General features: G+C 33.9%; 1 protein-coding gene and 1 pseudogene across 14 annotated transcripts in view; one reads left to right on the forward strand and one right to left on the reverse strand.

Annotated features, from left to right (window-relative positions):
- The window catches only part of LYPLAL1 (lysophospholipase like 1), a 152,687-nt gene that overhangs the window by 17,047 nt on the left and 119,857 nt on the right, over positions 1 to 15,783 (forward strand). For 13 of the 14 annotated variants that reach the window (XR_010134456.1, XR_008677433.2, XR_008677434.2 and 10 more), the window contains exon 3: positions 2,316 to 2,485. Coding sequence is in view for 4 of the 14 variants with exons in the window: in XM_004028416.5 (XP_004028465.1) it covers positions 2,316 to 2,485 (170 nt within the window). In the remaining 10 variants the exon portion in view is untranslated. The remainder of the gene's footprint in view (positions 1 to 2,315; positions 2,486 to 15,783) is intronic. The other variant, XM_055379406.1, reaches the window with a different exon arrangement.
- On the reverse strand, positions 9,101 to 15,661 carry LOC109028271 (beta-citrylglutamate synthase B-like; annotated as a pseudogene).

A 15,783-nucleotide genomic window follows, 5' to 3' on the forward strand; every position in this document is an offset into this window, starting at 1 on the left:
GAAATGACAATAGGAAAAAATAATAGCAAATGACATCAGTCAGCAATTCCACTTATGTGGAGTTTTAGAACAAGCAAAAGAAATCAATATTGATAGACTCACTCAGTAGTTGCTTGGGAAGGTTACGGGAGTTGCTTGTGAAGGGGCATGATGGAATTTTCCAAGGAAAAGGAATGTTCTGTATCATTGTGGAGATGGTGGTTGCATTGTAAAAAATTAATTGAACTATACACCTAAAATGTGTGTAGTTCAATATAGTTTATATATGTAAATTATACCTCAATAAAGTTGGTTTTAAAACTTCAATTGATACTCTTAAATGGTAACATTTTAATGTATGTCAGCACATACTGCTATTACTGCTGTGGGCAAAAGGATATTTTCCTACCTTTCCTGTAGAAAGGTAAATTTTTACAACTTTTATGGAAGCGACTTTGAGACATCTATTAAGACAAAAATTGTACCTTTTAATCCAACCTGTTTCTTGACTCTTTTCCGTAGGAATAAAAGTTCCAGTAGATAAAAACATGTATACATATGTTTAATGAAGCATAGTTCTTAGTGGCTAAAAGCTGGGTACCAAATTAATTCCCATTATTAGGGGAATGGCTGGTTAAATTGCAGAATATGCTTATCGTAGGATATAATATAGCCATTAAAAGGGTAAGTTAGAACTGTAACTGATGAAAGGATTTCCATGAGATATTGTTGAAGGAAAAAAGCATGATGCACATAATAGAATCAGTTAGACTACTTTATTTTTGAAAAGAAATAGTGTGCCAAGAAATAGCCAGTAAATATGCATATTTTAATGTATAAGAATAACATTGAAGGATATATTTCAGATCATTTACACAGTTTACCAAATGTAAAGAACAAGATGTGTGAGGGAGTTGGAGAGAAGAGGAGGAATGTAGGGATGGGTAAAAAATGAATAAGATTTACATGAAAAACATCTTAACAATGTATATATATATAATCTCATATTTTAAAAATTTTATGTATCTGCATAAACTTAGGAAAAACATTTAAGTTTTTATGTACTGACTTTCAGAGGTATTCATCGTATCCATTTAAATTTTAGAAAACGTGTTACAAAGTAATGTTTATATGATTCTATTTGAGTAAATAAAAGATCCCCGTATATGAATTTTTGTTAAATTTTAGTCAGTTCAACTTTCTTGTTTCCAGGTTTTTTTTTAGTTTCTCTGAGAAACTTTCCAAATATAACCTTGATGTTCAAGCTCCTTAAGTGGATGTCCATTTATTTTGGGATGGTATGATCAATATTGAAAAATGGTGTAATTTTGTTCCCTTCCAGCACCACCCACTGGTCCTAAAGATTGTATGCATCCCAAGGCCAATGACAATTGAATATTTCTAGCTCCTTGAATATGCTGAGGTTCTACTTGGGTTTTTCACTAGAGAAGAAGTACAAAAGCATGTTCAGGTCTCACCTGTTGTCTTTTAGCCGTCTATTTTTGTTTTTCAATTTAGCTGCACATTTCATGCTTTTACTTTACTAACTTTGGTGGGTGACAGTATACAGCTAAATTTGAGATGGCAAAGTAGAGGAGGTATTGGTGTGGAAAGAATCCTGTGTCTGGGTTCATCAAAGGGAAATATTACTTGTCATTGGTTTAGAGTTCTTTCAAATTACTATAGGCACTTTTGTCACTGGCTATGTTTTCTTTGGCACTCTGTTTCTCATTACGTGAGGAGAAAGCAGGGCATGCCAAGGGATAAGCATTATCTTCTGTGCAACTCTTCCGTTTTTCATATTTGGAAAACATTTGTTCTCTGTGTTTATCTAATATAGCCCCCATCCCTCTCTGTGTTTGCCCACAGAAATCTCTAAGGTTTTTTTTTTTGTTCCCCTTTCATTTACATCTACCAACATAATACTTGAATACAGGACCCCCTTTACTCCATTACAGTTTGGAATATCTTGATGGTGTGTGTGCCTGTGCACGTATGTGTGTGTATTTTTTTTAACCAACATAGTATCCCAGAGCATGAATATACAATGAATGGATTAAGATTCACTGGTACTGTAACTGTTCTACCTCTTAAAAGATGGAGGGAGTAGGTAAAGAGGATATGAACTGGCATTAGTAAATTTTAATGGATTAAATATAAGTATGGGATAGTTAATACAATATACATGAGAGTAGTTTTAATATGCATTTAACTTACAAAACTTAGAAGAAATTGAAATCATTTATTCAAAACACTATTATTTTGGTAATTAAAGCATCCATTTTCATATTCCCTTTTCCTTTCTTTTTTTTTGGGGGGGGGCGGTTGTTAAACAGATCATATACTCCTATGAAAGGAGGAATCTCCAATGTATGGTTTGACAGATTTAAAATAACCAATGACTGCCCAGAACACCTTGAATCAATTGATGTCATGTGTCAGATGCTTACTGATTTGATTGATGAAGAAGTAAAAAGTGGCATCAAGAAGAACAGGATATTAATAGGTAAGACCTTTAAATGTTGGTAATTTATAGCTGTTCATTTTTGTCTAATTCTGTACATCAAATCTTACTTGGAACATTATTTAGAAGCATTTGTATATCATTCGATGCATTCATAGTTTCAGATAAACTTTACATATTGAGGATTTCAAAGATATTAGAATTATAAACAGCAGCGCATGAAACTTTAATTGATTTTCTTTTTGAATAATAACGGATTTTGAGAATCTTGTGGCAGTTAAAATTTTTCTTCTAGTTTAATTTTCAGTTAAGAGATTATTCATTTCAATTTTTAAAACATTTTACTTCAGTTACCTTAAGTCTTATGAATATAAGTTTAAACATCTATTGCCATTATTAAGATATACAGTCAAAATATACCACTACATTTATGAAAATTATAATCTTCAGAGTTAATCTCACAAGAATATTTATAAATTTTCGTTAGACTGTCTTTAGCAAGCCCTGTTCCTAAGGGAATATAAGTAGCTTTATATAAGCTCTTTATTCTGCTTAATACCTTTTTCTGTTTCTGTACTTAGCATATACATAAATTATTAAAATCTTTTTCTAATACATGCAAAAGTGAGATGGGGCATGTAGAATATGAATGGTACACGACATATTTTGGTGAAAGGGTTTTATTTCCAAATGTAACTATTTAACTTACAATGAGTTGTATTTAATGATGAAATTAAAAAGCAAATTAAGTATCCCCATTATGTTCTAAATAACATTAAAATGCACGTTGAAATTCTTTATGGATGGGATTTGGGTAAACTAATAAACTTCCTTTGTGTTTATTGAAGTGCTGAACTGTCTGTTGAGTCACGAGAGACAACATGATATAATGGATAAAATCCATTCTATTCTGTCTTGGCGTTAGTTTCCACTTTGTTGAAAGCAGCGTGGCCTCTAGCATAATAACATCACCTTTCTGGTCCTTAGTTTCCTCATTATGTTTAACTCTATATTTCTGTGTTTCCATGTTTAACGTTGATGTTTAACTTTAATAGAGATAAACATGGAGCATTATGGGAGGACTAGGAAGAGTGTAGGGAAGGGATTCCCAACTTAGTCTAGGGGATTATGAAGTAGTTAGAAGATAGAATTCCAAACATGTGAATCATGTATCATTCAGTCATCATTCAATCTTTAGCAAGTATTTTTTAAGTCCCCACTATGTGCCACGCAGTATTATAGATGTTCACGGGGACATGCAGATAAGTAAAACAAGATCTATCTGCCTTACATATTTCTTACAACCTGAAAGGGCCAATGAGATTCTTAAAGTGGTAACTGTAATGCCAGCCAAGCTGTGATGAGTGCTCTAATGTGGTATAACTAATAGCTTTTTAAAGCCAATGATAGTGTATATTTCTTTTTATTTCCCAGAACCTATCACGATGCCTGGCACAGAGCAAATACTCAGGAAATCTATAACGAATAACATTACCCAATCAGTAAATTGTCAGTTAGTACTATAGGAATTGAGAGGAAGAAGTAGTCACATGCATTTGGGGCTGTAAGAGAAAGATTTAATAGAAAGATGGCAGTGGCATTTAAGATGCACAAATTATTAAAATTTTAACTATTACAGTGTAGAAGTCTAGGTAGAGGGAATGATTTGTACAGTAAAGTAGAAGTGGACAGAGTAATGCTTTTTGTTTTTGTCTGTCTGGACAGTAGTTGGCTGTAACAAAGTTTGTGTCTAACTAGAAAGTACCTGTTGACTCAGATAGCCACAGTAAGAGACTAGAACATGATGGCATAATGGTGACAAAAATGAGTTCAAATCTACAGTCCACCACTTCCTAGTTGGCTCACCACTTATTACCTACACTTAATTTTTGCTACCTAATCTGTAAAGTGGAAATAATAATATAATATCTGTTTACTGAGAGATGAACAAACTATTTGGTTTCTTCCAGACTCTCAGTAAATACTCTGTTCAGTTTTTAATCCTTTATTTTGTAGGTATAATAACATGTAATAATTGGTAAAGGATCATTAAATAATGTCTTCAAGTCATAAGAATTGTACTTTGAAAAACTAATTTGGCAGAAGGGGTAAGTAAAAGGATGAGAAGTCTGACATGGAGAAACCAGTATAATATAATGAAAGTCTGAAGTGGTGTGGTGGCAATAGGAAAAGAAAAGATCAGGATGAGAAATTGCTTTAAAAAATGAAAGTACATTCTTCATAAGCAAAAAAATAGATAAAAGGAGAAAATACTCTGAGTAGTACTCTTAATGAGTATGTATTGAAGAGTTTATCACACTGAATGGTAACTGCTGTCCATTTGTCTCTTGCCCCATCCTCTCTCTTCCTTTCCCAGATCCATTACTTTATCTAGTTCATCTTTGAGTACTAGAGATATTATGGATTTTCTGCAGTATATTACATTTTTAAAAATCCTAGTACAACAAAATCAAATCTTTTAAAAATTTTAATTTAATTTTAAGTTCCAGGATACATGTGCAGGACATGCAGGTTTGTTACATAGGTAAACGTGTCATGGTGTTTTGCTATACCTATTAACCCATCACCTAGGTATTAAGACCTGTATTCATTAGCTGTTTATCCTGATTCTCTCCCTCTCACCGCTTCCCTGACAGGCCCCAGTGTGTGTTGTTTGCCTCTCTGTGTCCATGTGTTCTCATTGTTCAGCTTCCAACATGCAGTGTTTGGTTTTCTGTTCCTGTGTTAGTTTGCTGAGGATAATGGCTTCCAGCTCCATCCTTGTCCCTGCAAAAGACATGATCTTGTTCCTTTTTATGGCTGCATAGTATTCTGTGGTGTACATGTACCACATTTTCTTTACCCAGTCTGTCATTGATGGGCATTTGGATTGATTCCATGTCTGCTATTGTGAATACTGCTGCAGTGGACATATGTGTGCATGTATCTTTATAATAGAATGATTTATATTCCTTTGTGTATATACCCAGTAATGAAATTGCTGGATCAGATGGTATTTCCGGTTCTAGGTCTTTGAGGAATTGCCACACTGTCTTCCACAATCCTTGAACTAATTAACATTTTCACCAACAGTGTAAAAGTGTTCCTGTTTCTCCACAACCTCGCCAGCATATTAAAAATTCAAAATTCAAAAATTCTTGAATTTTTAATAATTGCCACTCAGACTGGTATGAGGTGGCATCTCATTGTGATTTTGATTTGCAGCTCTCTAATGATAAGTGATGTTGAGCTTTTTTTCATATGTTTTTTGGCTGCATAAGTGTATTCTTTTGAGAAATGTCTGAAGAGTCATTTATGACAAACCCACAGCCAGTATCATACTGAATGGACAAAAGCTGTAACCATTCCCCTTGAAATCCAGCTCAAGACAAAGATGCTCTCTCTCACCACTTCTATTCAACATAGTATTGGGAGTTCTGGCTGGGGCAATCAGGCAAGAAAAAGAAATAAAAAGTGTATTCAAATAGGAAGAGAAGAAGTCAAACTGTGTCTATTTGCAAATGACATGATCCAATATCTAGAAAACTCTATCGTTTCAGCCCCAAAGCTTCTTAAGTGGATAAGCAACTTAAGCAAAGTCTCAGGATACAAAATCAATATGCAGAAATCACAAGCATTCCTATACACCAACAATAGGCAAGCAGAGAGCTAAATCATGAATGAACTCCCATGCACAATTGCTACAAAGAGAATAAAATACTTAGGAATACAAAGGACCTCCTCAAGGAGAACTACAAAACACTGCTCAAGGGAATAAGAGAGGACATAAACAAATGGAGAAACATTCTATGCTCATGGATAGGAAGAATCAATATCATGAAAATGGCCATACTACCCGAAGTAATTTATAGATTCAATGCTATGCCCATTAAACTACCATTGACATTCTTCACAGAATTAGAAAAAACTACTTTAAAATTGGAACCAAAAAAGAGCCCATATAGCCAAGATAGTCCTAAGCAAAAAGGACAAAGGTGGAGGCATCATGCTACCCAACTTCAAACTATACTACAAGGCTACAGTAACCAAAACAGCGTGGTACTGGTACAAAAACAGACACATAGACCAATGGAACAGAATGGAGATCTCAGAAATAAGACCTCACATCTACAACCATCTGATTTTCAACAAATCTGACAAAAACAAACAGTGGGGAAAGGATTCCCTATTTAATAAATGATGCTGAGTAAACTGGCTAGCCATATGCAGAAAATTGAAACTGGACCCCTTACTTACACCTTATACAAAAACTAACTCAAGATGGATTAAAGACTGAAATGTAAAACCAAAAATTATAAAAACCCTAGAAGTAAATCTAGGCAATACCATTCACAACATAGACACGGGCAAAGATTTTATGATGAAAATTTCAAAAGCAATAGCAACAAAAGCAGAAGTTGACAGATGGTATCTAATTAAACTAAAGCACTTCTGCACAGCAAAAGAAGCTGTCATCAGAGTGAACAGACAACCTACAGAATGGGAGAAAATTTTTGCGATCTATCCATCTGACCAAGGTCTAATATCCAGAATCTACAAGGAACTTAAACAAATTTACAAGAAAAAGAAAACCCCATTAAAAGGTGGGCAAAGTACATGAACAGATGCTTCTCAAAGCAGAAACAAATCTTAAATGAAGTTAAACACACATATAAAAACAGTAGCAGGAGAGGTTACCTGTTTGAGCACCTATATTTTCTTAGAGGGAATCATGTCTTACCAGCCAGATTGCCCATAAACCTCAAAAAAAGTCACCTGGGAGAAAAATATAACACAAGACTTGATTTTGCAATGTCTGTAAGCCCGCTCAGACCCCAAACTTGGGGCTCACTGAATGAAGATAATTTGTTTTTCCATTTTCTTCTTGAGAAAAAGATGATTTTTAAAAATCAGTGCCTTTGGTATCTTTTCAAAGTCCGACATTGTGATTGATTAAATCAAGTCTCTTGTTGAATTTTTCTAATGCTCCAGGGTAGTTTTCTGATTGACAGCATATACAGAAGTATTTCAGCGTTCATTGTAGAAAAGCTAGCAGAAATGACCAGTCAATTATAGGCACCAAAAAAGAAAAAAAACTATTATTAAAAATTTTAAGTAGAATAGCTTATACTTATAATATATGCATATATGTACATATTATATATGCTATATATAATCCAGTTTTCATGGGTGATATAAAAACAATATCAGAAATGTTTTTAAAGTATAGTTTAGAATTACAATTTTGACATAAAAAATTTACAGTAATTAAGATTTTGTCATGATTACACATTTGATATATTTTTTTCTCATAATGGAAATGAAATTACATAAGTTATTAAACATTTATGAAAATAAATTTAACATTCACTTAAATATCTATTGCTGTTTCTTTTGGGTTCTTCCAGAATAATTTTTTCTTATTCTTTACCTTAATTTTTAAGGGTATTCAAGAAGATCTCCATGTTTATAAAATCTAAGTTGACCATTTCTCCTCTTTTCATTCTAATGTATAAGTTTACAGCCCAGAAATAGGTTGCTAAAGCTATGTTTTAATATTACGTGAATGCACAAAAGATGGTAAGTAAAATTAGAAGTGAACTAATTTCAGACATTTCCTATGATATAGTTGGTTAAGTTGAAAAAAAGCTATGTACATTTTTCGTGGTTCCCATACCCCACCAACACAAACTTGAGCTTTTCATCAAATACAGAGGTGGTTCTGTTTGTGTTTTTAAATGCATTTGTCTACTTACACATGACATATAACTATTCAAAGTATATATATCATAATATATGTGGCAACCAGAAGGTCTATATGTGAACATAAGAATGATGATTTAATTAAGCAGTTCTCTTCCCCATTTATTTCTCAATACCAAGTAGTATGTGTACTCCAAAGTATGGTCATTCAGTGAAAAAAAGCATTTAGTATTTCTGTTAATGAGTTGGAGGTACTAATATATGTATGTGAGTCCCTCAGTTACCCTGTGCAAGACAAATTCTTTTAGGTATGATTAGAATATCCGAAGATAAGTTAGAAACTCCTCTTTTGTATCTTTTTTATGAGGTGAAATGAGATCCTGTATAGACAAGAAGTATTATTCTGTTCATGAATAATCAACCTTTCACTCAATTTTAATATTATTTAAGTGTATGGAAAAAAATTTTATAACACTTCTTTTTAAAATGGGGAAGAATTGTACAAGTAAGCATGATCAAACCTCTCTTAAAGCTGGTTAATACTGATTTTTTTTTTTTTTTTGGAGACAGAGTCTCGCTCTATGGCCCACCCAAGCTGGAGTGCAGTGGCAAGATCTCGGCTCACTGCAACCTCCGCCTCCTGGGTTCAAGCAATTCTTCTGTCTCAGCCTCCCAAGTAGCTGGGACTACAGGCACACGCCACCACGCCCGGCTAATTTTTTTTTTTCTTTTTTTTTTGAGATGGAGTCTCACTCTGTCGCCCAGGCTAGAGTGCAGTGGTGTGATCTCGGCTCACTGCAAGCTCCGCCTCCTGGGTTCACACCATTCTCCTGCCTCAGCCTCCCGAGTAGCTGGGACTACAGGCGCCCGCCACCACGCCCGGCTAATTTTTTGTATTTTTGTGGAGACGGGGTTTCACTGTGTTGCCCAGGCTGGTCTCGAATATTATTGCCTTCAAGTGTCCAAGAAATTAAATTTAAGGTCCATCTGAAGGAAAATAGCAAATTTCACTGGCCTCACAGAGAAGGAGCCATCATCTTTCATCAAGAGATGAGTGCCACACACATCCATCCCCAGGATATTAGACACCTGGACAGCTAGCTGCTTCCTTTGTTCACTCAGTGAGCCCATTATCCCCACACCACCTAGTGAGCAGTTGCTTTGCATCCTTCCATCTATTAAACAACATAACATGGTGCCAACCATACAGCCTCCCATGACAATGGAACATATATCCTGTCCCTGAATCTCTTCTACATGCTTCTGGAATTGGTATAGAGCTTCATGATGAATAAGATGGCTTAGATCAGCCAAATAAATGGTGCTTATCTCGAGCCAAGAAAACAGCTTTACGTCTGTGACCCCATGTATTCTTCACTACCATTTGTAGCTCCAGTACTTCTGTTTCATCAATCATTTTAGCAAAATTTTTATAGCCATCATAAGAAAAAGTATCTGACAGAGGAACACCATGGCCAACCAACTCTTGAAATGCCCACCACTTATTAGCACATTTCAGGATGGTTTGAGGTCAGTTCATCAACTGGCGTTCCATCTTCTCTAGATGGTGCAAAACATTGATATCACCCAAGGGTTGGACTGTCACTGCCACCACGTGGGATAAGCAGTTGATCCGTAGACTTGCTTTCCTTGTTGGATTGTTGATACCACCTCATCCATCACCACAACCCTTGGCCTTCACAGCATTCGGCCTTCCGTGCTCACAAGATCTCTTTTGGGGGTAGTGTTCCTGATGCCATGATCTGTCAAAAACCACAACTCGGCAGCCAAAAGAGCTACACATCTTGATCTGCTTGCTCTTCCTTGCTTGGATTATTTCCTCTTCAGTATAAAGTTTATCACTTGATTATAGAAGATATTATAAAGAAGAGAGGAACAGCCAGGTGAAAAGATATATATGGCAAGGTCTGGAAGGGTCCTGAGGACAGGAGCTTCTGTCTCCCCGGAGTTGCCTCCTGGTACAAGGAAGCAGTCCACTAACCTGGAATCTCTGGATTTTCTTAAGGTCTGAGAGCCAATATGAATTTTGAATCTAACTTCATTTCATTTTAAAGCCAAAGATTCTTACATTTAGCTGAACTTTTTTAAGATTCTTAATACGTATTATCAAATTCCTGTCACAAAAAAAGTGTACCAGTTGATACTTCCAACCATCTTTAGAAGAATTAGAACCTTATTACATTGATTAATATGGTCTTGAAAAAATTTTTCTCAAAATAAGTACACAGGAAGTGGTAACTAATTTTAATTTGTGCTTAATTTGTTATTTTCAATTCCATTATAGTTTGACATAAAAAAACTTTAAAAATCTTTTATAATTTTTTTGAAATAATTTCTGAATTTTAAGTTTTCTCATTAGAACGTGGGTGAATATAAAATAAATTTTCTACTGGTTTTTCTAGTGTTGCTTTTTTTTTTTTTACGCTGAATTATTTGACTCATCTGGAGTTTATTTTTGTTTCTTTCTACCATATAATGGAAGACTATTTTCTGAAGTACCAAGAGAACCTTGTTAAAAGACAGTCTTATTTATAATTCTAAAGCAACAGTTATATGGTCAGTATTTTGTTAAGCCTCTTTTGGGTTTATGAGAATAAAATTTCTTTTTGGAAGATATGTTGACTATTATGAAATTATAAAATCTAAGATTTATTAATTTCATATTATAATATATAATATACCAAATTAAAGTGGGGGTAAAAACATTTTTTGTGAGATGAGCTAATTAATTTCTATAAAGCCTCTTTTTTCTACATTGAGATACAGAAAGAGACCACAAAAGTGCAAATGCAGACATGTTTGTTTTTGTTAACTGTATAGTTCTTTAACCAGCCAGTGAAAATAAATCTTCACTAAGTTTTATGGAATTATACACATGCCACAAAACACACGTTTCCTGACCTCTTATACTGTGACAAAACATTAGTCCTATTACCCCACTTTTGATATGCTGGATTCTTCACATACATTAGTTATTGATTCATAGAGCAAATAGTATTCAAGTCTTTTGTTGCAGTTTTTTGTTGTGGTTGTTGTTTATCTTAGTGATCTAGCTGAACCTCTCGTATATATTTGTTGTTTACCTTAGTGATCTAGCTGAACTTCTCATGTATGTATTCCCTGAGTTAGAAACATCATAATTACAAATGCCCTTAAGCTGACATCATATAACATAGTTAAGAACTTGGGCTCTAGACTCAGAGTGCTGAGTTCTAATCCTATGTTCCTCACTTTGTAGGTGTCCAGTCTCCTTATTATCTGTGTCTTGGATGATAGTAATAATACCTACCTTTTAGAGTTGTGGTAGTTGAACCTAGTCAGTTCATGTGAAATACAAATGTGTCTGACATATAATGTTGAAAAAGTTTTCTTGCCATTATTACATACTTCATACCACCCATCCTATGGTCACCTGGATAGCAAAAGGCCACACTGGAACAGTGGTACCGCTTGGAGACTTACAGGTAGCTTAGTTGTTTCTTCCCTACCAGCTGCTTACTTTTTCTTCAGTGGTATATGAGCTCTGCTTCCCTCTTTCTTTTTCATTGTTCCTAGATTATTTAAATGAGAGTTACTGTTTAGTATTTTTCTACTAGCTTTTATACTTTTGTACAGTGTCTATTAGGGTACATTTAAGTTGTTAGGTCAGATTTAAGTGCTATTCATAACGTTTTAATGAAGGAGGGATTCAGTGGGAAATAAAAGAAAAACGCATTTGAGATTCCAAACAATTTTTATTAAGCACACACAACCCATAGTGAGGAATGAAGTTAGGTAATTTTTTTTTGAAACAGGGTCTTGCTGTGTTGCCCAGGCTGAAGTGCAGTGGCGTGATCATAGCTCACTGCAACCTAAACTCCTGGACTCAGTGATCCTCCTGCATCAGCCTCTTGAATTGTTAGGATGATAGGCACTTGCCACCATGCCTGGCTGTTTTTTTTTTGTTTGCTTGTTTTATGTAGAGATGGAGTCTCTCTATGTTGCCCAGGCTGGTCTCAAACTCCTGACCTCAAGTGATCTTCTGCTTCAGTCTCCCAGAGTGTTGGTATTACACCTGTGAACCACCATGCCTGGCCCAGGCTAGGTTTCTTTTAAAAATGAATTATAATGGGAAAAACTAGCAAAATGTAAGATTGGAAAAGAAATACGAAGGTAATAGGTTCAAAAGTTGTTAACCTTATTTATTTTGTTTAATAATCTGTTCAGATTTCTGATTTAATGTAAGACAGTATGTCCTAATGGGACCCAATCTCTGAGAGTGTAGTTGTGTTTGTGTAACTTTATAAAACAAAACTACTCTCTGTATTTGATGTAGATAGGAGCCCATTCTTTGCGGTTTTATTTGATTAGTGGTACTTTGTTATGTTGAACTCAGTTTTAGAAACTTTTTTTTTTTTTTTTTTTACAGTATATGATCTTCTACCTTTTCTAGGTAGTGTGTCTAGCTTGGACAGGTCAAAAATGATACTTCTCACTAAATTTTATTTTCAAATTGTCAATAAAATGTTATGTGCTGGAGTATAAAAGAAACTGAGAAATTTACAGTCTAGTAAGGCAGAGAGGGAAGTAAAGTATTCTAATACTGTACAGGTAGTATTGAAGAACAATGTAGAAGGTATAGCGTAAGCAGCAAGGAGAGAAGTAAATCTTTCTGGGAGTTGGGAACTGCTTTGTTGAAGTGGCAACTGAGTCTTAAAGAATAATTGAGAATGTGACTGGTAAACAAGGAGAGAAACATGTTCTTGAAAGAAAGCAAGGGACACATTAAATCCAGGAAATAGTTTGGTGTACATCCCAAATCCTAGTATCATTGAATTATATACAGGGAGTGAATGATGTGATCAAATGGGCATTTTAGAAAGATTATGCTGACAACTCTGGAGGGCTCACTAGTCAGTGTGAAGGTCAGAAAAACAGCAAGAAAGCAAATGCAATAGATCTAGTAGAATGATGAAATGCTAAACTGACACACTATTTTAAGACTTCAGGAATACCAGGATGAGTAAAACTGCATTTAAAATTTTAATCATCTGTGGGGTTTAGCTATGAAAATTTTTTGTTTTCTAAGCTTTCTGCAATGGATATGCACTGCTTTCTTAATAGAAAAAATAGTAAACTTTGTTAAGATAGGGAGAACTCAGCAAAAGGCTCATTACAGGGGATGTTCAATTAAAGGGGGTTCCTTGGAGACATTCATGGATCCTGACTCTGTACATTAGGAATATAAGAAAAATGTTGATTTTTTAAAATTTATTTTTGCATATTTATGTTTCATATGATTCTACCAGACATTAAGATAAAACTTAGGGAAAACAGGCAATAGAATAGTGACTTTTAAATTACTTTTCGAAAGTTGGCAGTATAGTCATTGACAGAACCAGGATTCAAATTCTGTATTCTGAGAAAATTATTAATAATAGATTGTCCTGCCTTCTTCTGGCTTTATTAACATATTAACAGTGTCCAGTGTGCAGAATATAAGCATTTTATTGTCAGTACATTCTCCATCATTATTAAAGCCTGTCTTGAACTCTTCATTTCCTTCTAGTTTGTTTCTGTATAAGACAGGAAACTGGAGAAAGGTATATCATTTTTCCCTTGTGTACTGTTGTGCTTAGAAAGTACATATGGTAGAGATAGCTTTAAATTAATTGGCATCTATATTGCACTGGATAGTTTTAAAATTGCCATTACATGTCAGTGTTTTATATTTAGGTAATGTTTTAAGTTCTGAAGTTGTTTTTATATACATTAGATCTCCTGGGCCTTGCAGTAGGTGAAAGTAAAGTAGGATATAATTATTTTCATTTCAGAGGTGAAGAAACTAAAATTCAAAGTGTTCCTGGCTAATACAGAGTTGGGACTAGAACCCGGGTCCCCATAATACCTTCCTTTATTGGCCACTAGGTGGTGATAATTCGTTGTTAAGAGAGAATACTGTTACAATTTAGGCTTAACTTAGATCTAGGATATATAGAACCTGACAAATGATATGAATAGATTTATCAGAATTTTGATAATATAAGCATATTATCAGAATTTTGAAGCAGAGAGAATCAAGTCTTTCTGGAACTACACTGGAGTAATTTACGTGGATGATCTAAATATCCATCATGACAGGAATGGTTAAGGGAATGATGGCCTATTAATAGAACTGAGTGTTATGTAACCATTAAGTACTACATGCACACACACATAAAAAGCACTCAGTAAGTATGTGTTCAATTAAAAATACTTATAAAATTTTGTAATTCTGTAGAAAGACTTCCAAATTAGTATTACATGAAAAAAATAAGATAAATTGAACATGTAGAGTTAGTTTAACTGTAAAAATGAAATTTAAAAGAACATGTCAAAATTCTGTACAGTACAAAATATTGTAAAATTTTGTACAAGAAACTTTTGTACAAGAAACATTTTGTACAATGGGTGTATATTAATTTTGCAATAAGATTAAAAATAAATGAAGGGATAGTTAGAATTCCCAAGATTAAGTCTAGCATCAAAATTTCCAGCCTGCCTTTTTCTGAACTTGTACACGTTTTCTCTATAGCCCAGCTGGGAGCTAAAACTTCAGAATGATAGCATTCTTCTACTTTCTTTGAACATATATGTATTTTAATTAAACATTTTATGTTTCTTCAACAACTAGTAGGACTTTAATGGCTCTGGACTGTTGTTCTAACAGTTTTCCATAGAGGAAAATAAATATTTTGTTTATCCCACAAGTTTTGTATGAGAGGAGATATACAAATAAATGTAATAGTCATAATTTCTGTATTCCCAAATCTGAAGAATAATTATAATAGTATACCAGTTAAATGGAAGAGCTGTTGAAATTTAGAATGGTAATGGACTTTATTGCATGTTTAAAGTTCTTTTCAGTTGATAGCACACTTTAATTGTAAGTGGACTTTTTTAAGGATTTTACTTTCAGATTGATTATCTTAATGTTCCTAATATAGTCTTTTTATAGATTGTTTCTGTTTTATTTTATATAAAGAGTTCATAAAGCCAGGTTTATTATTTTTTAACATGTTTTATTCAGCTTGTTAATCTTAAGTGTATGTTGAAATGTTAACTCTTGACATTTTAAATACTTTGCCAGCAACCGTAAATACCCGTTATAACCATTACCTACAATGGATTTACTATTTTCGTATTTACTTATTGAACAGTAGATTTTATATCATTTTTTAGACTCTTAGGTGGAAAATTGAATTCGAATAACTAGTTCTTTGTGTTAAATTTTCTTCTGTTAGGAAAAAATACACAAAGTCCCTTTTCACGGTAGTGTCCTATGCTAAAGGTCATTGTATTGTCAAAGACGGCTAGTGAGGAATTACAGATTACCTCACAAAATCATAAATGGGAAAGGGACTTCGATTAAATCTTAAAATAATAATATTTCAATGAGTATATTTTTCTTCATTGTAACTTACGAGAATTAAACATGAAGTTAAATGTCTGCAGGATGCATTTATGTGTATTCATAATGACATTTTATGTGCGGGTAAATGTTTTCTTTCTCTCTCTTTTTTTTTTAAGTTGTTACCATCAAAAGGCTCTGAAACTACATAAAGTGATTACATTCCCTGGTCAACAAAAATGAAGTG

This window comes from Gorilla gorilla, chromosome 1, assembly GCF_029281585.2.
Source record: "Gorilla gorilla gorilla isolate KB3781 chromosome 1, NHGRI_mGorGor1-v2.1_pri, whole genome shotgun sequence".
NCBI lineage: Eukaryota > Metazoa > Chordata > Mammalia > Primates > Hominidae > Gorilla > Gorilla gorilla.